Source organism: Palaemon carinicauda, chromosome 33 (assembly GCF_036898095.1).
Source record: "Palaemon carinicauda isolate YSFRI2023 chromosome 33, ASM3689809v2, whole genome shotgun sequence".
NCBI classification, from domain to species: domain Eukaryota; kingdom Metazoa; phylum Arthropoda; class Malacostraca; order Decapoda; family Palaemonidae; genus Palaemon; species Palaemon carinicauda.
Window position 1 is genome coordinate 23,813,356 of NC_090757.1, and position 23,414 is coordinate 23,836,769.

Sequence of the window (23,414 nt, forward strand, 5' to 3'; positions counted from 1 at the left end):
TTACTTGCTAAGTTACAACCCTAGTAGGAAACGCAGGATGCTATAAGCCTAGGGGCCCCAACGGGGGAAAATTACCCAGTAAGGAAAGAAAACAAGGAAAAACATATTTTTAGAACATTGACATTAAAAAATTTCTATATAAACTATAAAAACTTAGCCAAACAAAAGGAAGAGCAATAAGATAGAATAGTATACCCGAGTGTACCCTCAAGCAAGAGAACTCTACCCAAGACAGTGCAAGACCATGGTTCAGAGGCTATGGGATTACCCAAGACTAGAGAACAATGGTTTGATTTGGGGTGTCCTTCTCCTAGAAGAGCTGCTTACCATAGCTAAAGAGTCTCTTCCACCCTTACCAAGAGGAAAGTAGCCACTGAACAATTACAGTGCAGTAGTAAACCCCTTGGGTGAAGAAGAATTGTTTGGTAATCTCAGTGTTGTCAGGTGTATGAGGACAGAGGAGAATCTGTAAAGAATATGCCAGACTATTCGGTTTATGTGTAGGCAATGGGAAAGTGAACCGTAACTAAAGAGAAGGATCCAATGTAGTACTGTCTGGCCAGGCAAAGGACCCCATAACTCTCTAGCAGTAGTATCTCAACGGGTGGCTGGTCCCCTGGCCAACCTACTACTTCTATCAAGATTCGCCCTTTCATTTGTATTTTCAGTTTAATACGAATACGCGCTTGCTGGCGTATGAAACCCTACTCCTAATTTTATATATCAGATTTAAGAACAATACTCCTATTTTTATATATCAGATATAAAAACATTACTCCTATTTCTATATATCAGATATAAAAAATACTCCTATTTCTATATATCAGATATAAAAACATTACTCCTAATTTTACATATCAGATATAAAAACATTACTCCTACTTCTATATATCAGATATAAAAAATACTCCTATTTCTATATATCAGATATAAAAACATTACTCCTAATTTTATATATCAGATATAAAAACATTACTCCTAATTTTATATATCAGATATAAGAGCAATATTTCAATTCAATTTTATGCCAGGAATTCTCCTTTCATATGCAACCAAGGAAAACTGGGCACAAACTAAAACAAAAATTGAGATAAGCAGCAAATATACTTTCCCGATTCTTTTAGTCAAGTGTACGGGAATCAACCCTTCTGTAAGACAGTCATAGGCCTATAAAATGGAGTCATGAAACTATACATACATATTACGTCAGTATTTCATACATGAGGCAGAGGAACAGCATAGAAGACAAGAAGACAATCACATCTTTCATACATGAGGCAGAGGAACAGCATAGAAGACAATCACATCTTCCAGAGACAAAATAACGATTAAGATTGGTTAAACAGAAGTTTAACTAAATGAGAAGCAGTGTTCTCTATTGGGAAAACAAACAAACTAACCAATCGACGGCAAACTAAAGAGTAACACGTAAATACGAATGAAAGAATATTTCAAGAAGGTAGGAACTGTGGCCAAAAGAATCAACGTTATAATGAATATTTCCTAATTGAAGGCATTTGTATGGTTTGGCTAATTATTATCATTATTATTATTACTAGCCAAGCTACAACCCTAGTTGGAAAAGCAAGATGCTATAAGGCCAAGGGCTCCAATAAGGAAAAATAGCCCAGTGAGGGAAGGAAATAAGGAAATAAATAAATGATGAGAATAAATTAACAATAAATCATTCTAAAAACAGTAACGTCAAAACAGATATGTCCTATATAAACTATTAACAACGTCAAAAACAGGAACTACGATGAAAGCACGAAAGCAACAAAGTACTAGAATGCATCCATAACGAATTTATTTACATTTTTCGATTTCCGGTTGAAATGGAAATTCAGCCCAGTTCAGTGGTCTGACGCATGCGCACTGGATCTAAGAGACACCAAACTTAATATGCGTCACTGACCAATGCCAATGTAGAGGCGATCATTGCCTGAGTAACTTCGACCCGAAGGTGGAGCGAACGCCATGGAAGCTCTAGTAAGTGTCTTATTTACTTAATTATTTATTTAGCTTTTCCTTTCATAATGCAGCTAATCAATCAATCAATGTGTAGATTTGCCGAGATGGGCCTGATTAGTTTCTTTAGATAAAATCTTAGGCCGCAAAGCATTACTTGATAAGTTTACCCCCCCTGTGCTTTAACGCCATCTCCATGGCCAGTCGGTCAGGAACGTTTGTAACTTATTGTGATTATCATTAGAGAGAGAGAGAGAGAGAGAGAGAGAGAGAGAGAGAGAGAGAGAGAGAGAGAGAGATAGAGAGAGAGAGAGACAGTCGATCATGAACGTTTATAACTTATTGGCATTATCATTAAAGAGAGAGAGAGAGAGAGAGAGAGAGAGAGAGAGAGAGAGAGAGAGAGAGAGAGAGAGAGTCGATCATGAACGTTTATAACTTATTGGCATTATCATTAAGAGAGAGAGAGAGAGAGAGAGAGAGAGAGAGAGAGAGAGAGAGAGAGAGAGAGAGAGAGAGAGAGAGAGAGAGAATAATCGAAATACATAAAGTAGGAAGAAACCATTGCAAGGCGTAGATAAAAGGAAAATAAAGGTAGAAAAATGAAACTGGAGTAAATAAAAGCCGTGCGACTAATAAAAAAAAATGCGAAATATGAATAAATTGAAAGGAAACTGATTTCTTCCTACAATATCAAGATGTTGGCATGACAGTTATACCGATAATCATATAAAATTACACGAGAAAAAATTACTGCAATTTTATTAAAAAAAAAAAAAAAAAAAAAAAAAAAAACTAATCTAGAGAATATTTAATTACCAATTCATTGGTGATAATATATTTGTTACATACGACTTATAACACATTTTGGAAGTTCAAAGTAGTAATTTTATATCTACATCATACGATCAAGTTATGAGAAAAACTTCCTTTACCAACATTTTGTGCTTTTGAGATTTGCAATTAAAAATTTCGAAACCAATAACCGGAATTGTATTGATATTATGTGCCCACTTATCTTTCCATAGCATAATTTAGAGTCGCCTTCTAACTGTGATGTAAAGTTATTCACAGGATTTCAGTTAGTTACAAAGTTCATTCCCTCTCAGTATGACGGTAAGGTTGAAATGTGTCCGATCTGGAGATTTTATCTGCATCCACACTATCAAAATAGGGAAGACTTCTAACTATTTAGAAAAGTGGAAGCTAACAAAATTTCATTACTAAACCTCGTGAGCGGAACTCCTAATAAAATAGTGTAAAATTAAAATGGCGTCGCGAGCGGAACTCCTAATGAAATAGTGTAAAATTAAAATGGCGTTACGAGGGGAACTCTTAATAAAATAAGTGTAAAATTAAAATGGCGTTACGAGGGGAACTCTTAATAAAATAAGTGTAAAATTAAAATGGCGTTACGAGGGGAACTCTTAATAAAATAAGTGTAAAATTAAAATGGCGTTACGAGGGGAACTCTTAATAAAATAAGTGTAAAATTAAAATGGCGTTACGAGGGGAACTCTTAATAAAATAAGTGTAAAATTAAAATGGCGTTACGAGGGGAACTCTTAATAAAATAAGTGTAAAATTAAAATGGCGTTACGAGGGGAACTCTTAATAAAATAAGTGTAAAATTAAAATGGCGTTACGAGGGGAACTCTTAATAAAATAAGTGTAAAATTAAAATGGCGTTACGAGGGGAACTCTTAATAAAATAAGTGTAAAATTAAAATGGCGTTGCGAGCGGAGCTCCTAATAAAATAGTGTAAAATTAAAATGGCATCGCGAGCGGAACTCCTAATAAAATAGTGTAAAATTAAAATGGCGTTGCAAGCGGAGCTCCTAATAAAATAGTGTAAAATTAAATTGGCGTCGCGAGCGGAACTCCTAATAAAATAGTGTAAAATTAAAATGGCGTCACAAAAAAAGGCAGAAGTTTGTGATTCTTTTAAAGCCAAAGACAGCATATACTTCATGGAAGGTAAAGTAAAGAGGCAAACATGAATAATTATCGGTCCATTCGCTAAACTAGATTAATTACTCCCCTGTTTGTTTAATGGCAAGTTGAACTCAACCTGAGAGAATATCTTAAGTGCAGATCAATTTCGTCACATTCTGTCCGGTTGAAATTTTCGATTTTATCAGCATTTTGCAAGCTAAGTTTACCACAATATTCATTTTGCATAGATCTAACATCCCAAGTTATTTCATTTGTTTTTAAGTTGCGGTGGTGGCCTGTTGGTAGCATTCTTGCCTGGTGACTGCCAGACTGGGGTTCGAGTCCCCACTCAAACTCGTTAGTTCCTCAGGTCGCTGCAATCTCACTATTCTTGTGAGCTAAGGATGAGGGGTTTGAGGAGCTTAAAGGTCTATCTTCTGAGTCACCAGCAGCCATTGCCTGGCCCTCCCTGGTCCTAGCTTGGATGGAGAGGGGGTTTGGGCGATGATTCCATGTAACATAATATGGTCATTCTCTAGGGCATTGTCCTGCTTGATAGGACAATGTCACTGTCCCATCCCTCCGTCATTCATGAGCAGACTTTAAACCTTAGTAATCTTATCAAAACTGAAATATCTCGGATTTTGTTTTCCTTCTCAACCTATGAACTAAAAGAAATTCGTCCCGTTAAACAACCTTTTTGCTTATTTCTTCATAGTAACGTTTTCTTTATGCCAGGTGCTTCTTCTCCTTCTTTAAGGTTGCTTCCAAAAGCAGTTGACAAACGACCATAGTCGTGCAACAGATATAATTCCTTTCCTGGAGAACTTTCACAATCTTCTCATATCCCTTACACCCAAAGTTTCCTCCATATATCCGTTTAAGAGTTGGTTTGTTGGTTCAAATGGCGTTGGGTCCTTTCTCTTATCGATCTTGGATATATCAGGCCATTGAGAGTGTTTTTAGACTATTAGTTTGATGTCTTTTTCAAGTAACAAATTTTCTTCAGACATTTAAATTAAGAAGTTTTAAGTTAACTAAAATGAAATTATCACACACACAAAAATACCACTTTTTCCCATTTCTTCGCTAATTCATCTTTGCCTAATTCTATGTTTTCAGAAGATGGCCATTCTCTGGGTGCTGCTTCCATTTATTCTTTCGCCTGCAAATTCTGGTGCTGTCATAAAAAATGTCACGGAAACTTCACTGAAGAGAAGCAAAAGATGTTACCCGGCAAACTGGACCGCCGGAGGAGGTGTATACCAAGGTTACAATAACTGGTGTCAATCTTACTACCCATGTTATCCCTATCAATATGATCCATGTCGATTTTACTACCCATACGCCACGAGCACAGTGGCTCCAACAACAAGGCTTCCACCAACTTATGCTCCTACAACCCCATGGCCTACGTATATTGTACCCATTCCTACAAGGCCACCATACGTACCAGTGGGACCAACGACTAGACCACCATACATACCAGTGGGACCAACTACAAGGCCACCATACATACCAGTGGGACCAACGACTAGACCACCATACATACCAGTGGGACCAACTACAAGGCCACCATACATACCAGTGGGACCAACTACACGACCACCTTACATACCAGTAGGACCAACCTACATACCAGTAAGACCTACTGTAAGACCAACTTACATACCAGTGGGACCAACTTACATACCAATAAGACCAACTGCAAGACCGACTTACATACCAGTGGGACCAACCTACATACCAGTAAGACCAACTGCAAGACCACCATTTAAACCCATTACAAGACCACCCCATTTGCCTACCAGTCAACCCTATATTTCAGAGAGACTCGAAGAGGATAATCTCATCCTAAACTTTACCGATAAAGAACACGACGATAATCACGGAGACTCAACAACAGAGAACGTATTGCTCTCCACTGAGTTACCTTCAGAAGATGACGAAACGGAAGTTCCAGACCAGATATTCTCGACTGATCTGCCAGTGATCGTAAATACCCTTCCAATACCTGAAAATGATGTTTTGCCAGATCATTTCCCGTCCCTTACAACCCGACCTCCATACAACCGGATATTAACAAAGGCACCTAAAGCCAATAGATTGAAACCAAATGGAAATGGTACCGTCAGTGACGAGCCTATTAGGGATTCATCACAACAAGGGTAAGTTCCAAATATTCCTTTCAATAAATATAAACTACTAGTTAAATATAGTTAATGAAGAAAACTAAAATACAGAATATTATTACAAAAAGCTGCTAGCACTACTATAACGTTGATAGGTTCATTTAATTACCGAGTTATAAAAAAAATTCATTCAAAGGCAGATAGATATCATACATCTATCTATAAACAACAAATGAATATAAAGAAATCAATTAATGGAAAATCTACTGCTCCTCACAGGTGCAAGACGATATGTGTCGACAATGAGAGGGGAACGACCTATTGCTGTGACAACAGTAAGACCATTTTACTTTCAGTATCAGCTGAGAGAGAGAGAGAGAGAGAGAGAGAGAGAGAGAGAGAGAGAGAGAGAGAGAGAGAGAGAGAGAGACTTTAAATATCAGCTAATTGAGAGAGAGATTTTCAATATCCGCTAATTGAGAGAGAGAGAGAGAGAGAGAGAGACTTTAAATATCAGCTAATTGAGAGAGAGATTTTCAATATCCGCTAATTGAGAGAGAGAGAGAGAGAGAGAGAGAGAGAGAGAGAGAGAGAGAGAGAGAGAGAGAGAGAGAGAGAGAGAAATTGCTTTTTCTCGTAAACTGATATCAAAATTACTCCCATTTAAACAAAGGATTTCAAAAGGAAATCGAGCACACTCATCCTTTATAAAGTCACGCAGTTCACCTTTCTTGTTCACAAGCTTCCAATACATTACATGATTAGATAAAAACAATTTTAATACAGAACAAATACATTATGGTCAGGAAAGAATCAAGACTCATTCACTGTGTAATAGAAGCTTTTGAGTCTTGGTGTGACCTTTCCCAGCTCTCACCAGACATCTATAGTCCATTTCTTTTAGCGAGGCATATTTGCACCGACTCGCAGCGGTGCCCTTTTAGTTCGGAAAAGTTTCCTGATCACTGATTGGTTGGACAAGATATTCTAACCAATTAGCGATCAGAAAACTTTTCCGAGCTAAAAGGGCACCGTTGCGAGTCGGTGCAAATCTGCCTCGCTAAAAGAAATGGACTATAATGTTTTCTTATCGAAAGCTACAGCATTCACGGAAGAGAGTTCGCATCCCGATAAACATTATCATAGCTTATCTCAGTCCAACAACAGCAATACGAGCTACTTCTCGTGTGTTCCAAATTTAGATGGAATATTAAATAGAGTTCTACCAGAAATCGTCGGGTAGCTTCAGATTTGACAACGGAGAATTACTTAGTTTGATCAGAAAATGCTTTATAGACCAGAAAATAAAACTAAATGTATTTATTCTCAATTATCTTCCAGGAAAGAGGGAATGTCCTATTCATGATGTGGCAACATGCAAAACCCGATTTTCAAGCAGCTATAAACCAACGGTAAGTTTTCTGTGCAGCATGAATATATGAGAAACGTATATAGGAATGAATGTAATAAAACATTCATTCATTTATCAATATGAATTAATTTACACGGAACATGAACACATGCATAAGATTCTATATCCTTGCGTGTATGCACAATGTAAGCAAGGAAAATTGAATTTCAAGACGTGTTATCTCATTTTCTATCAATGTAGATACAATGAAGTCATATTTGTTGGCACGCTTCAAGCAATTGAATTTCCATTGGCGAATATACACTTGTATACAGATAGTGTATAGACAAAAAAAATAATTCAGTACGGTTATGATATACTATATATGCCCCGATGCATTTACTAGAAGCATACATGCGTTTACAAACCAACAGGTACAGATGAACACAGGAATTTCTGTTACACCTTGCTTTGAGGAAGTACGCCCTGTCACACCAATTCTGTGCGGAAAGTTCTTGTGAATAAGCCCCGCCCAGCTCCTGGCCGCACAGTTAGGATATGAAAGGGTGGACTTCCCAGAGGTGTACCAGAAATTCCTGTGTCCAACTGTACATGCGAGTTAAACACATGTCCTTCTTCAACGCACGAAATCACGAAGGATCCGAACATGAAAATGCAACCCACGAAACAGCATCCCGTCGTTTACATTCTCGATAAGAGCTCTTTCCTCCTTTGCAGACGTGGTGCATATTTGACAGTCAGTGCCCCGCCGACTCAAAATGCTGTTTCAACGACTGCACTGGCGATTACCAGTGCGAGACTGTTGGCATGGTGGACGCCGATAAAGCAATTTCCAACGCCTTTGATGTAAATGAGCGACCACATAGACAGACAAAACAGCGGCGGACAAAGGTAAATCAAAATTGTACTTCAGACAATATCATGAAAAAAGTTTAAACGTTTTAGTGTGTTTTTATGTTGTTGATAGGGAGATTGCAATACGTTATATAGCAATGGAAAATTATGCAAATTTTAGAACATACACACATGTATAAATATTATGTATATATATATATATATATATATATATATATATATATATATATATATATATATATATATATATATATATATATATATATATATATATGTATATGTATATATATGCTCTCTCTCTCTCTCTCTCTCTCTCTCTCTCTCTCTCTCTCTCTCTCTCTCTCTCTCTCTCTCTCTCTCTCTCTCTCTATATATATATATATATATATATATATATATATATATATATATATATATGTGTGTGTGTGTGTGTGTGTGTGTGTGTGTGACGACAGTAGGCCGGGAGAAAAATTGAAACTGAATTAACCAAGTGCTTTTATGTTCTTAATATACCTCCTCTAGGTCTTATGATTTAAAAATACATTAATACAAAGAAACTTCCGGCATGACGTATAAATAATAAAAATGAGCAATTTACTTAAAAGAGAGTTGTTTACAAATGCTGTTTACCAGTACTTCACCCCGTTTGTACATAACTGGGCTGCTGTTAAGCAGGTCTTTAAAAATTTTCGTAATTAAACAGGTTTCAATTATATTTCATTTAAAAATATCTTTGTAAAATATAAGTTCTTTATTAGCTTATAATTAATAGTGTGGTTTCAATTATTCACATGTAAAGAGATGTAATAGCAACAGGAAAGCGCTTGGTCAATTCTTCATATCCTTTTTCCTCCGCCCTGAGGTCATCTTGAGACATCGTATGCCCAGTGTGTGTGTGTGTGTGTGTATATATATATGTATATATATATACATATATATATGTGTGTATATATATACATATATATGTATATATATATATATATATATATGTAAATGTATATGTATATGTATATATATATATATATATATATATATATATATATATATATATATATATATATATATATATGTATATGTATATATATATATATATATATATATATATATATATATATATATATATGTATATGTATATATATATATATATATACATATATATATGTGTGTATATATATACATATATATGTATATATATATATATATGTAAATGTATATGTATATGTATATATATATATATATATATATATATATATATATATATATATATATGTATATGTATATATATATATATATATATATATATATATATGTATATATATATATATATATATATATATATATATATATATATTTATACATATATTATAAATGTATATATTTATACATATATCTATATTATATATACATATGTGTGTATATATATAACATATATATATAAATATATATATATATACACATTTATATACATACATGTATACATATATATATATATATATATATATATATATATATATATATATATATATACATACATATATATACATATACATATATATATACATTTATATACATACATATATATATATATATATATATATATATATATATATATATATATATATATATATATCTATATACATACATATATACATATATATATATATTTATATATATACATATAAATTTGTACACGTATATACACATATATATACATATGAATGTACATATGTATATATATATATATATATATATATATATATATATATATATATATATATGTATATATATATATTCATATATAAATAATATATATACAACACACACACACACACACACATATATATATATATATATATATATATATATATATATATATATATATATATATATATATATATATATAAAAGCGGATGAGCAACCTGAAGGAGTAACAAGAACTTTGGGTGTGGAGGAAATGCCAACCTAAATCTTGATCAAGTCAATGGCAGCAGGGTGACGGATTGGATATAAGGCGATAGACATGGGGCAGTATTCATAAAGAAAAGGATATGCTTATACTTGCAAAATATGAAGGAAATCCTTCTACTTGTATTCATAAACATTTCAAGCAAAAGCTTGTACTAATCCAAAAGCATATCCTTATAATCACATAAAAGTAAATGGTTATACATAAGGAAGACCCTTTACTTCATATAAAGAGCATATGCTTCGAAAAAGCCGAGTCTGGTCAGTAGCAGAATGCAGTTCGAAGAGAAAGGTTGTGCTGTCCGATTCTCAGCACGATGGCAGATTTTGTGGATGTGAGGCATGTTAAACAATACATGCCCCGTTTACACACACTTGATGGTGATTTCAAGATGTTATTCCGTTTTGAAGAACAAAATGTACAGTGGCTTGCGGACAGATATCTTGTCCACACCTGGAATCTCGATGAAATATCAAGGTTAAGCCATAACTTGGTGATATGCATTTTACATCTGCTTTTGCATGTATAAACAGTTGGGAGAATACGAAGGCTGCTGTATTTAGGGATGTATGTATGTACAAACAGTATATATGTATGTATGTATGTATGTATGTATGTATGTATACAGTACATGCAAATATACTGTATTCATATATATAAATATAGTATATATACATACATATATATATATATATATATATATATATATATATATATATACATACATATATGTATGTATATATATGTATATGTATGTATATATATGTCTGTGTATATATGTATATATATACATCGTATAAATATACATATATACACAGAATATTCATATACTGCAAAAGCTTATATACATGCATGTATATACACACACACACACACACACATATATATATATATATATATATATATATATATATATATATATATATATATATGTATATATGTATATATATATATATATATATATATATATATATATATATATATATATATATATATATATATATATATATATATATAAATCTCGACTCGTACCAGAAATAGATTGTTCTAAATCCCAAACCTAAAATAATTTAGCTGAAATCAACTATTCCAATTCGGTTTGCTTTAAACCTCTATTACCCTTCGCCCTTCGTCCGGGTATCTTAAGTTTCCTTCAAACTGCAAAGTTGAGCGTTTAGCATCTTCAAAACTTTTCAACTCGAATCCATAAATCTAATCACGTATTTTATTATTATTGTTATTATTACTATTATTATTATTATTATTATTATTATTATTATTATTATTATTATTATTATTATTATTATTATTATTATCATTATTATTATTGTTGTTGTTATAAAACAAGATTGGAATTTTTCGCGAGTCCTAAAAGAATTCGGAAGAAAATCTTCCCGGATTTCCAAATGGCTTCAGAGAAAATAGCCATAGACAGCATGGAATTCTGAATGCCTCCAGAACGGAATCTCAGAACGGTATCAGAAGAAAACTTTCCCAGATTTCCAAATGGCTTCAGAAAAATAGCTATAGACTTAGCATGGAATTCTGAATGCCTCCAGAACGGAATCTCAGAACGGTTTCGGAAGAAAACTTTCCCGAATTTCCAAAAGTCTTCAAAGGACATAGCCGTATACTTAACATGGATTTCTGAATGACTCCAGAACTGAAATTTCCAGGAGCAGTCCTGAACGACTCCTCCCAGAGCTTCAAATGACTTCTGAAGACCTGATCTTCATTTTTTAAAACGTACCCTGCAACACCTCACATGATCTGTATGTAGCTGGCGAAATCTAACCAAGGAATTGCGCGTCAATATGAGTAAGAGGAAATGAGTTGATGACTGGGAGAAGGATTTCACTTAACTCACAGAGATCGCGTTCTGGCGGAATAGGAAGCTGCCGGTAAGAATTGTGTTACGTCTTCGGAACACCATCAACTACAGATGGTTTTGGTTGCTGCCAAAGTTGCCGATCGTTCGTTTTATATAGCCCGACCTATAGAAAGACACGGGATCTTCTGTTGGCAGCTGAGCTTTGAAGATCATAATGAATGCGCCTTGAAGGATCCTTTGCTTGGGCTTTTGCGACGATGTCTTATTAAAGGAGACTCTTGGAAAAAGTACGAGGCTTTGTATCGGTGCAAAAATGGATTGCGGAGAATAAGGATGGAGGCAGAATGGTTCAACTGAACGGTGAGTGACGTGTAGTTCTTCAACAGGATTGTCCCAAAATTCGCCATTGAAGTAAGGACATATCCAGACGACATTGGTAAATATATCATGTTTCTCGTCATTTACTTTGGCATGATAGTGTATGGGGAGAAATCGATAGTATTCATCTCTTTACTCATTGCCCAGATAGGTAGAAAATAAATGCCTTCGATTTCCCTGAGGAATCTGACGAAGTGAGGACTTGCGGCACTGAAATCTCTTTTGACTAGGACACTGACGAACTAAGAAAAAGAGAAAATGAAATCTCGAAAGAAACAGATAATCTAATGAAAGAAGATCTTGAAAACTAGAAGACAGGAGAGAACAGTGAACAGGAGCCTCTAATGCATGAGGTAAGACACCTAAAAATAGAGAGCTTCTAATGCTAGAAGTAAGGCACCTCAAAATATAGATCGAAGACCCTCTAATGCTAAAAGTATGAAACCTAGAAATAAATGTCAAAGAACTTCTAATGCTAGAAGTGTGGGAGCTAAAGAGAGAGGTCAAAGAACTTCTAATATTAGAGGTGTGGGAGCTATAAAGAGAGGTCAAAGAACTTCTAATGCTTGAGGTAAGAGAGCTGAAAAGAGGTCAAAGGACTTCTAATAATAGAGGTGTGGGAGCTAAAAAGAGGTCAAAGAACTTCTAATGCAAGGGGTGTGGTAGCTAAAAAGAGGTCAAAGACCTTCTAATGCAAGGGGTGTGGGAGCTAAAAAGAGGTCAAAGAACTTCTAATGCAAGGGGTGTGGGAGCTAAAAAGAGGTCAAAGAACTTCTAATGCAAGGGGTGGGGGAGCTAAAAAGAGGTCAAAGAACTTCTAATGCAAGGGGTGTGGGAGCTAAAAATAGGTAAAAGAACTTCTAATGCAAGGGGTGGGGGAGCTAAAAAGAGGTCAAAGAACTTCTAATGCAAGGGGTGGGGAAGCTAAATAGAGGTTAAAGAACTTCTAATGCAAGGGGTGTGGGAGCTAAAAAGAGGTCAAAGAACTTCTAATGCAAGGGGTATGGGAGCTAAAAAGAGGTCAAAGAACTTCTAATGCAAGAGGTGTGGGAGCTAAAAATAGGTCAAAGGACTTCTAATGCAAGGGGTAGGGGAGCTAAAAGGAAGTCAAAGAACTTCTAATGCTAGGGGTGGGTGAGCTAAACAGAGGTCAAAGAACTTCTAATGCAAGGGGTGTGGGAACTAAAAAGAGGTCAAAGAACTTCTAATGCAAGAGGTGTGGGAGCTAAAGAGAGGTAAAAGAACTTCTAATGCAAAGGTGTGGGAGCTAAAAAGGGGTCAAAGAACTTCTAATGCAACGGGTGGGGGAGCTAAAAAGAGGTCAAAGAACTTCTAATGCAAGAGGTGTGGGAGCTAAAAAGAGGTCAAAGAACTTCTAATGCAAGAGGTGTGGGAGCTAAAAAGAGGTCAAAGAACTTCTAATGCAACGGGTGGGGGAGCTAAAAAGAGGTCAAAGAACTTCTAATGCAAGAGGTGTGGGAGCTAAAAAGAGATCAAAGACCTTCTAATGCAAGGGGTGTGGGAGCTAAAAAGAGGTCAAAGAACTTCTAATGCTAGGGGTGTGGGAGCTAAAAAGAGGTCAAAGAACGTCTAATGCAAGGGGTGTGGGAGCTAAAACGAGGTCAAAGAACTTCTAATGCAAGGGGTGTGGGAGCTAAAAAGAGGTCAAAGAACTTCTAATGCAAGGGGTGGGGGAGCTAAAAAATAGGTCAAAGAACTTCTAATGCAACGGGTGGGGGAGCTAAAAAGAGGTCAAAGAACTTCTAATGCAAGGGGTGTGGGAGCTAAAAAGAGGTCAAAGACCTTCTAATGCTAGGGGTGTGGGAGCTAAAAAGAGGTCAAAGACCTTCTAATGCAAGGGGTGTGGGAGCTAAAAAGAGGTCAAAGAACTTCTAATGCAAGGGGTGTGGGAGCTAAAAAGAGGTCAAAGAACTTCTAATGCAAGGGGTGTGGAAGCTAAAAAGAGGTCAAAGAACTTCTAATCCAAGAAGTGGGGGAACTAAAAAGAGGTTAAAGAACTTCTAATGCAAGGGGTGTGGAAGCTAAAAAGAGGTCAAAGAACTTCTAATGCAAGAAGTGGGGGAGCTAAAAAGAGGTCAAAGAACTTCTAATGTAAGGGGTGTGGGAGCTAAAAAGAGGTCAAAGACCTTCTAATGCAAGGGGTGTGGAAGCTAAAAAGAGGTCAAAGAACTTCTAATGCAAGGGGTGTGGGAGCTAAAAAGAGGTCAAAGAACTTCTAATGCAAGAAGTGGGGGAGCTAAAAAGAGGTCAAAGAACTTCTAATGCAAGGGGTGTGGGAGCTAAAAAGAGGTCAAAGAACTTCTAATGCAAGAAGTGGGGGAGCTAAAAAGAGGTCAAAGAACTTCTAATGCAAGAAGTGGGGGAGCTAAAAAGAGGTCAAAGAACTTCTAATGCAAGGGGTGTGGGAGCTAAAAAGAGGTCAAAGAACTTCTAACGCAAGGAGTGAGGGAGCTAAAAAGAGGTCAAAGAACTTCTAATCCAAGAAGTGGGGGAACTAAAAAGAGGTTAAAGAACTTCTAATGCAAGGGGTGTGGAAGCTAAAAAGAGGTCAAAGAACTTCTAATGCAAGAAGTGGGGGAGCTAAAAAGAGGTCAAAGAACTTCTAATGTAAGGGGTGTGGGAGCTAAAAAGAGGTCACAGTACTTCTAATGCAAGAAGTGGGGGAGCTAAAAAGAGGTCAAAGAACTTCTAATGCAAGGGGTGGGGGAGCTAAAAAGAGGTAAAAAAACTTATAATGCAAGGGGTGTCGCCAGCGAGGCTTTGGGGAAGGCACGGTGGCGTCTGTTCTTTCTGATGCGTAAACTTAATTAAATACAAGTAAAAACAGGGCATTAAATACGTATTATAAATACTAAACTCTTTCTTATCTTGACAGCACAAATTAAATCTTACAAGTTCCAACATGTAACTAAGCGCTCCCGAAACACGAATCAACCTTTTACTTCTGCTTAGAGGATATCCTCGCAAGTAAAAGGTAATCATGATGAATATGGAAAGAAAGATTTTCTTATACTTCTACCTTTTGCTTCAGAGAATTACCTTGTACTTCTACCTTATGCTTACAAGGATATCTTTCATTTTTATGAATACCTTATGTCTCTTTGGCTTCTACTCCCGACGCCTGTCGGATAATTTTACTGGAATCAGTAATGACCGGAAGGGGTCACTTGCCTTAGTTGGAAATTGGAATGTTAGAACCATGAATCAGTTTGGAAAGTTACAGCAAGTAGAAAATTAACTTATGAAATATAGTTTGGATATCTTGGCCCTGAGTGTAGTGAAACATGTTGTAAGGAAACCTTAGACAAAGGCAATATATATATATATATATATATATATATATATATATATATATATATATATATATATATATATATATATATATATATACATATATATATATATAATATATATATAATTTATATATATATATATATACATATATATTATTATTATTATTATTATTATTATTATTATTATTATTACTATCCAGGCTACAACCCTAGTTGGAAAAGCAAGATGCTATAAGCCCAAGGGCTCCAACAGGGAAAAATAGCCCAGTGAGGAAAGGAAATAAGGAAATAAATAAATGAAGAGAACAAATTAACAATAAATCATTCTAAAATAAGTAACAACGTCAAAACAGACATGTCATATATAAACTATTAACAACATCAAAAACAAATATGTCATAAATAAACTATAAAAAGACTCATGTCTGCCTGGTCAACAAAAAAGCATTTGCTCCAACTTTGAACTTTTGAAGTTCTACTGATTCAACCACCCGATAAGGAAGATCATTCCACAACTTGGTAACAGCTGGAATAAAATATATATATAATATATAATATATAATATATATAATTTATATATATATAATATATATAATTTATATATATAATTTATATATATATAATATATATAATATATATATATATACAATATATATATATATATATATATATATATATATATATATATATATATATATATATATATATATATTCAGGTAGGACAGATGGCGTTGGAAGAGAAGAGGTGGGAATGTTGATGAAACCAAGAGCAGAAAAGGCACTGACGGAATGGAGAGCTGTAAATAGTAGATTGCTACTAGCAAAGTTCAAATCAAAGCAGTGCAATATGATTATTACAGTTTGTTATGCACCAACAATGATTCCCCTGAAGAAAGGAAAGATGAATACTATGAAGAATTGCAGAGTGTAATTGATGAGATCCCAGAGAGAGATATGAAAATTGTGATTGGTGACCTCAATGGTGAAGTTGGAAGGAATAATCACGGTATAGAGAATGTGATGAATGATGCGGGTCTTGGCAAAGTTGCAAATGAAAATGGAGCACATTTTATAAGTTTCTAAATGAAAAACAATCTTGTCATTGGGGGTACTCTCTTCCTGCACAAGGACATCCACAAATATACATGGACTTCACAATGTGGCAATTACAAAAATCAAACAAATCATATAGCCATTAATAAAGAGGACTCTGAGCAATATAAGAAGCTATAGAGGTGCAGATATTGGTAGTGATCACCAGCTCCTCATTACCACACTGAAATTAAAACTGAAAGTACCCAATAGAAATATAGCTAGAATACCTAGGTTTGATACAACTAAGCTTCTGGAATATAAGCACAGAGAAATATTTGCAATTGAATGTAGGAATAGATTGGCAGTCTTGGAGACTTTGAGAGATGAAGAGACGCCAATTAATACAGAATCATGTGATATTAAGAACATATATCATTCAGTTGGTAGCTGAAGTTTTGGGTTATGCTGTTACAAGGAGAAAACCATGGATATCAAATGATACGTGTGATACTATAAAAAGAAGACAGAGACAGAAATGGATTATTGATAGTTTTCGAGGACGTAATGAAAATAACAAGGTAGAGCATGCTAAGTATTCAAGTATCGATAGTGAGGTCAAAAGAAAAGCCAAGAATGGCTGGAGAGAATATTTAAGACAGGAAAGCACGAGACTGACAAAGCTATGAATTCGGAGAGTGGCTAGGATGTGAGAATCACTCATAGAATTATTAATGAAATCTATGGGGCAAAGAAGAAGCATACACCCATCAAAGAGATAAGTGGATCTGCTATAACAACAAATAATGAAGAAAGGCAACGTTAGATGGAACCCTTTAGTGAGGTCATGAATAGGAGATATGAAGGGAATAATTTGATTGATATACCTGAAGCTGGGGAAGACCTTGCTGTGTCCATAAATTAATTCAGAGTGTTTGAAGTCGAAGCTATCATTAAAAAAACTCAGGAGATAGAAAGCCCCTGGTTACTATGGAATAACTGCCGAGATGGTACTGGCTGAAAAATGAAATGACCCCAGAATACTTACAAAATGATTTTGTATAATGTGGCATGAAGAGGCAAAACCTGATGAATGGGAACTAGAAGTGTTGGCAAAAATAGCAAAAAAGGGAGACCTGGCAGATTGCAGTAATTACAGATGCATCACAGTTATCTCAGTTGTCATAAAAACATATACCATGCTTATTCTAAAGAGACGAGGGATTAAAATTGATGAAAAGCTGAGAGATCAACAAGCATGATTTAGAAAATGTATATGTTGTACTGACCAAATTTTCATTTTGAGGTGTGTTGTACAGCAACGCATAGCATATAAAAATCAACTTTTGATGGCATTTGTGGACTATGAAAAAGCCTTTGATACTGTGCAACGGCCAATTTTGTGGAGTGTCCAGCGTTATTGTGGAATTCCTCTTATATATGTAAATTTGATTTAGTCTGTCCATGAGCATAGCAAGTGCAACGTTAATGTTAGTGGAGTTCTATCAAATGAATTTCCAGTGAACAGCGGAGTACTCCATGGGAATGTGTTGTCACCTATGTTGTTTATCCTCCTCATGGATTTTGTAATGCGTAGAACAGTCGGAGATGGCGAAGAAGGGTTGAACTGGAATGGTAATAGGAAATTAGCCGACCTATAGTATGCTGATGATCCTGTCCTCATTAGCAGAACATCGCAGGATTTGCAATGCTTGCTTACCAGAATGCATGAAATATTACACGAGGTTGGGCTGGAGATAAATAGAAAAAAAAAACAGAGGATGAGAGTGGAATATGCAAAGGAAGATGAAATATCATTGAAAGGAGAAATAATTAATGAGGTAGAATCATATAAGTATTTAGGAACTATGATCTCAAATACAGGTTATTAGTATTGGAGTTTAGTGAAAGATTGAGAAAAGCAAATCAGAAAATGGCAAGGTTGGGTAAAATTTGAAAATAAAATCGCCTGAAACTACATATAAAAATCAGGCTATATATCAGTTTAGTAAGATTTGTGTTACTTTATGGACATGAGTCGTATGACAATAAACAGATTTAGTAGATTCGAGAACAAAGCCCTCAAAAAATTTTGTGAGTTAAATGGCAGGATAGGATTAGAAATGAAACTATGAGAGAGTGTAATCGAGTGCCATATGTGGATGAGATTTATGGTGAGGGGTAGATGGAGATGGTTTGGGCACGCTCTTCGCACTCCCCATGAGATATTAGTTCAACAAACGTTTAACTGGGCTCTCCAAGGCACTAAAAAGGTTGGAAGTCCCGGGCCTACATGGCTGAGAACTATGAAACGTAAAATGGGAGATGATGAGTGGAGATGTATTAAATTAAAAGCTCAAGATAGAGACGACTGGCAAAATCTAACCATGGCCCTTTGCGTCAATAGGCGTGGGTAGAGATGATGATGATGATGATGATGATGATGATTACAAATACATCTACCGATAGTAACAATAATATGTTCTTTGGTTGACACTTTCAAACTCTCTTAGTACCAAACCAGGGGAGATTCAAATATCTATTACATTAGGAATATTAATAATGAATGGATTTCCCCCTAATTATTAAAGTAGAAAATAGCATAATTAATTTGGTAAGAAAACAATTTCAGGAGCCTGGTGCTAGGTCCCAGTCATAAAGGGGCATAAGGTTAGGCAGTAGATACCTTTCACTGCAAAGGTACAAGAGGTATAATTACACAGTGAAACTGAAAGCAACAAGGAATCAAACAAAAGGATGCAAGAAATAAAAGCATGATTGGAGGTAAAGTATAAGGCTAAATGTCAAAGAGACTTGAAATCTTAATGCTTACACATCACCAAGTAAGGTGCACTAAAGGTAATATCACGTCACAAAATCCAGGCAATAAGGAACTATCAAATTCTAACTAGAAAATATTCAAATAAGGCCCTCCTATCTCTCCAGCACAGACCCCGTAATACGAATGAAGCTTAGCATTGACTTTCCGATGCCTGGTGCCACTCAAAAACATCAAAAACCTTTTTTTTTCTTTCTTTCTCAGGAACTCGAACTGACAACTGTGTTTCCCGTCCGTGGCCACAAATCAAGAATCGTCTTAGACAAATACATCAAACCGGTCGCTAAGAATTTTCAAGATTATATCAAGATCACTCTTCTCCCTATTGTGACACAGGTAACTCGCGTTTTCTTTCTTGTATTTCGATTGTTTCTTTTAATATTGAAACCAAATTAAAGACCATAAATCATAATATCAGATGATGTGAGTTTATTAATCTTGATAGACTACCCTTCAGGCGAATCTTTTTTAAAAATAACAATGATAAAGTCATGAGATCTGCTACAGGCAGGTGACAGCAACGAGCGGGTGATTGCAGACGGTTTGGGGCAGGTCATTCAGTGCGCATCGAAGTACTATTCGGATCAGAGGTCAATTGTAACTTTCACGACCTGCCTCCTGAAATCTTCGTTCACGAAGGTCAAGGTCAAACCAACAGAGGCTATCGGAGCTACGAGAAAGGTGAGTGAATGGTAAAAATAAGCAATTTTTAATTCCCATGACATGCTTACATTATGATCGCCAATATAACGAAAAAAAAATCGCCATCAGTAGCCTTCATTAGTGTCGTGGAAGTTTCATATAAACTAATAAATCAGTCACATGCTAAGAAAGTTCATCCTGCGACCTCAGACTAATCTGTTAATAATAAAATCTTCAACATTAAATATTCCAAAACTCTGCAAAACTTCAAGTGGACATAACAATGACTAAGATAAAAGAAAATAAGACTAATATTGATAAATACGACACCTAAATACACAAACACACACACACACACACACACACATATATATATATATATATATATATATATATATATATATATATATATATATATATATACATATATATATACACAATATATATACATACATGTGTACACAATATATATATATATATATATATATATATATATATATATATATATATATATATATATATATATATATATATATATACATATAATATAAACACAACGGATACATACTGTATATAGCAGCATTAGCCGACGCCACATATACAGTACATTAACCGAGGTTAACTTTATTAGATAAGAATAAGCTAGTTCAGCTGGGTTTGGTTTGACTGCATTTCATTTACGCATATAGCAAACGTATACAGTACTGTAATTTGCCACGAAGTCATAAAACTTAATTCATTGATCAACCTTTGATTACTTCAAAGCGAAATAGAATATAAGGATATAAGTTGTTTAAACCAAGCTAATTTGTTCTTCCACCCAACTTAATCAGTGTGGTAGAATGGCCGGCCAACAATGGAAACCACTGTTTAACTGCATGACCACAGGAGAAGGCCAGCGTCTATTCCAAAGTGCCATGATGAACCACCGGGAAACCTTGGACATTGTGGGACAGTCTCTGTCTTCGACGTCTGTGTTGGATGTGCCGATTTTAGTCCTTAATAGGGTGAGTTAGTTATCAGACATGATAATAGATTACTTGAGAAGGTACGTGAATTAACATTACTTTATGTATTCGTTGGTTACGCCTAGCCTTTACCGAATAAGCTGTAATAACGCAGTACATGAAGCGTTTCAAAGAAAGGAATTTTCTTTGTTAAAGTTTTTATAGTTTATATAGGAAATATTTATTTTAATGCTGTTACTGTTCTTAAAATATTTTATTTTTCCTAGTTTCCTTTCCTCACTGGGCTATTTTCCCTGTTGGGGACCCTGGGCTTATAGCATCCTGCTTTTCCAACTAGGGTTATAGCTTAGCAATTAATAATAATATGTAACTGATCTAATATATTTAAATTAACTCAATTTATCTCAAATTTAGATAAAAACAGTATTTCGAAATTTGGTTTTAATGTATTAAATGTCGTAAATGTTACAATTTTCATTTCAGACCGTTCTGGATTCCTATTGGGCAATGGCAAGCCAAAATTGGCTACGACTAAAGATCTGCCAGAAACTTCCGAACGACGGCGAAGATTATCCCGTGTGTCGTGAATTAACTCGGTAAAGAAGCAGCTTTGCCTTGGATGACGTTTCACAGAAATGAGAATATAACGGAATGGCCAAATATGTAAATTAATTGGTGAGCAAAATAGTATCAGTTATCGGAACAGGTAAAAGACAATTCATTGAATAATAATAGTCTATAAAAAGCTTTCCATGACGACAATCTCTCTCTCTCTCTCTCTCTCTCTCTCTCTCTCTCTCTCTCTCTCTCTCTCTCTCTCTCTCTCTCTCTCTCTCTCTCTCTCTCTAATACTAAAGGCTTAATCTTACTACATTCATTGTTATATGCATAATCTGTTTGAGATATATGGAATTTAAAATATTAAAATTTCAGTCAAAATGTGTTTTCATAACCAACATGTTTATTAATTGGCATAAATAATCAAATAATGCCTCTTTGTAATGCTATATATATATATATATATATATATATATATATATATATATATATATATATATATATATATATATACACATATATATATACACATATACATATATATACATATATATATATATATATATATATATATATATATATATATATACACATATATATACACACACACACACACATATATATATATATATATATATATATATATATATATATATATATATATATATATATATATATATATATTAGCAATTTGACAAAAGGGTAGGCTCCGGGTTTGAGAGGGTGCTAATTGTAAAAATATTTGCCAAAAATACACTAATCAAGACAGGCTAATGAAATTTTGAGGCATTATTAGCACTATAATAAGGCATATCCTCTGTAAGTTTTATCATCCTACAGGGAAAATAAAGGATTTTATGAATAAAAATGTGAAAATTGGAGCTAGCGACTTAAAGTTGTTTGGTGACCAGTGAGAAACTAATGTCTTGAATTGAAATTCGCTCTGTAATTATGTTTGTTTATCCATATGGAACAAGCAGACCAAGTTTTATCAAAATCGAACAGTAAATAAGCACACAGAAAGAAAAAAACGAGGAGGTTAGGTTAGGTTAGGTAGTGATGGTGATGGAGGGATACCTAGAAATAAATATTCACCAAAAATCAAAATTTCGATTTAGGGAAAAAACCTTCTGTGTTTTTCTAGGTATTATGTCACTTAATGGCCTAAAACATCTAAATATTATATTACTTAAGGCATAAGAGCAGGACAAGCAAAGAAATACACCCCTCTCCCGAAAAAGAAAAAACGAGAAATATTTCTTTGCTTGTCCTGCTCTTATGCCTTAAGTAATATAATATTTAGATGTTTTAGGCCATTAAGTGACATAATACCTAGAAAAACACAGAAGGTTTTTTCCCTAAATCGAAATTTCAATTTTTGGTGAATATTTATTTCTAGGTATCCCTCCATCACCATCACTACCTAACCTAACCTAACCTCCTCGTTTTTTTCTTTCTGTGTGCTTATTTACTGTTCGATTTTGATAAAACTTGGTCTGCTTGTTCCATATGGATAAACAAACATAATTACAGAGCGAATTTCAATTCAAGACATTAGTTTCTCACTGGTCACCAAACAACTTTAAGTCGCTAGCTCCAATTTTCACATTTTTATTCATAAAA

General features: G+C 34.6%; 1 protein-coding gene across 1 annotated transcript; it reads left to right on the top strand.

Moving 5' to 3' along the window:
- The first annotated feature begins 1,930 nt into the window (after window positions 1-1,930).
- LOC137626091 (uncharacterized) lies at window positions 1,931-22,047 on the top strand. Its single transcript, XM_068357173.1, has 9 exons — window positions 1,931-1,989; window positions 5,027-6,072; window positions 6,316-6,371; window positions 7,378-7,448; window positions 8,126-8,299; window positions 19,828-19,959; window positions 20,131-20,304; window positions 21,099-21,272; window positions 21,717-22,047. The coding sequence occupies exons 1-9, from the start codon at window positions 1,978-1,980 to the stop codon at window positions 21,831-21,833; spliced, it is 1,956 nt and encodes a 651-aa protein (XP_068213274.1). The 5' UTR covers window positions 1,931-1,977; the 3' UTR covers window positions 21,834-22,047.
- The last annotated feature ends 1,367 nt before the right edge of the window (window positions 22,048-23,414 follow it).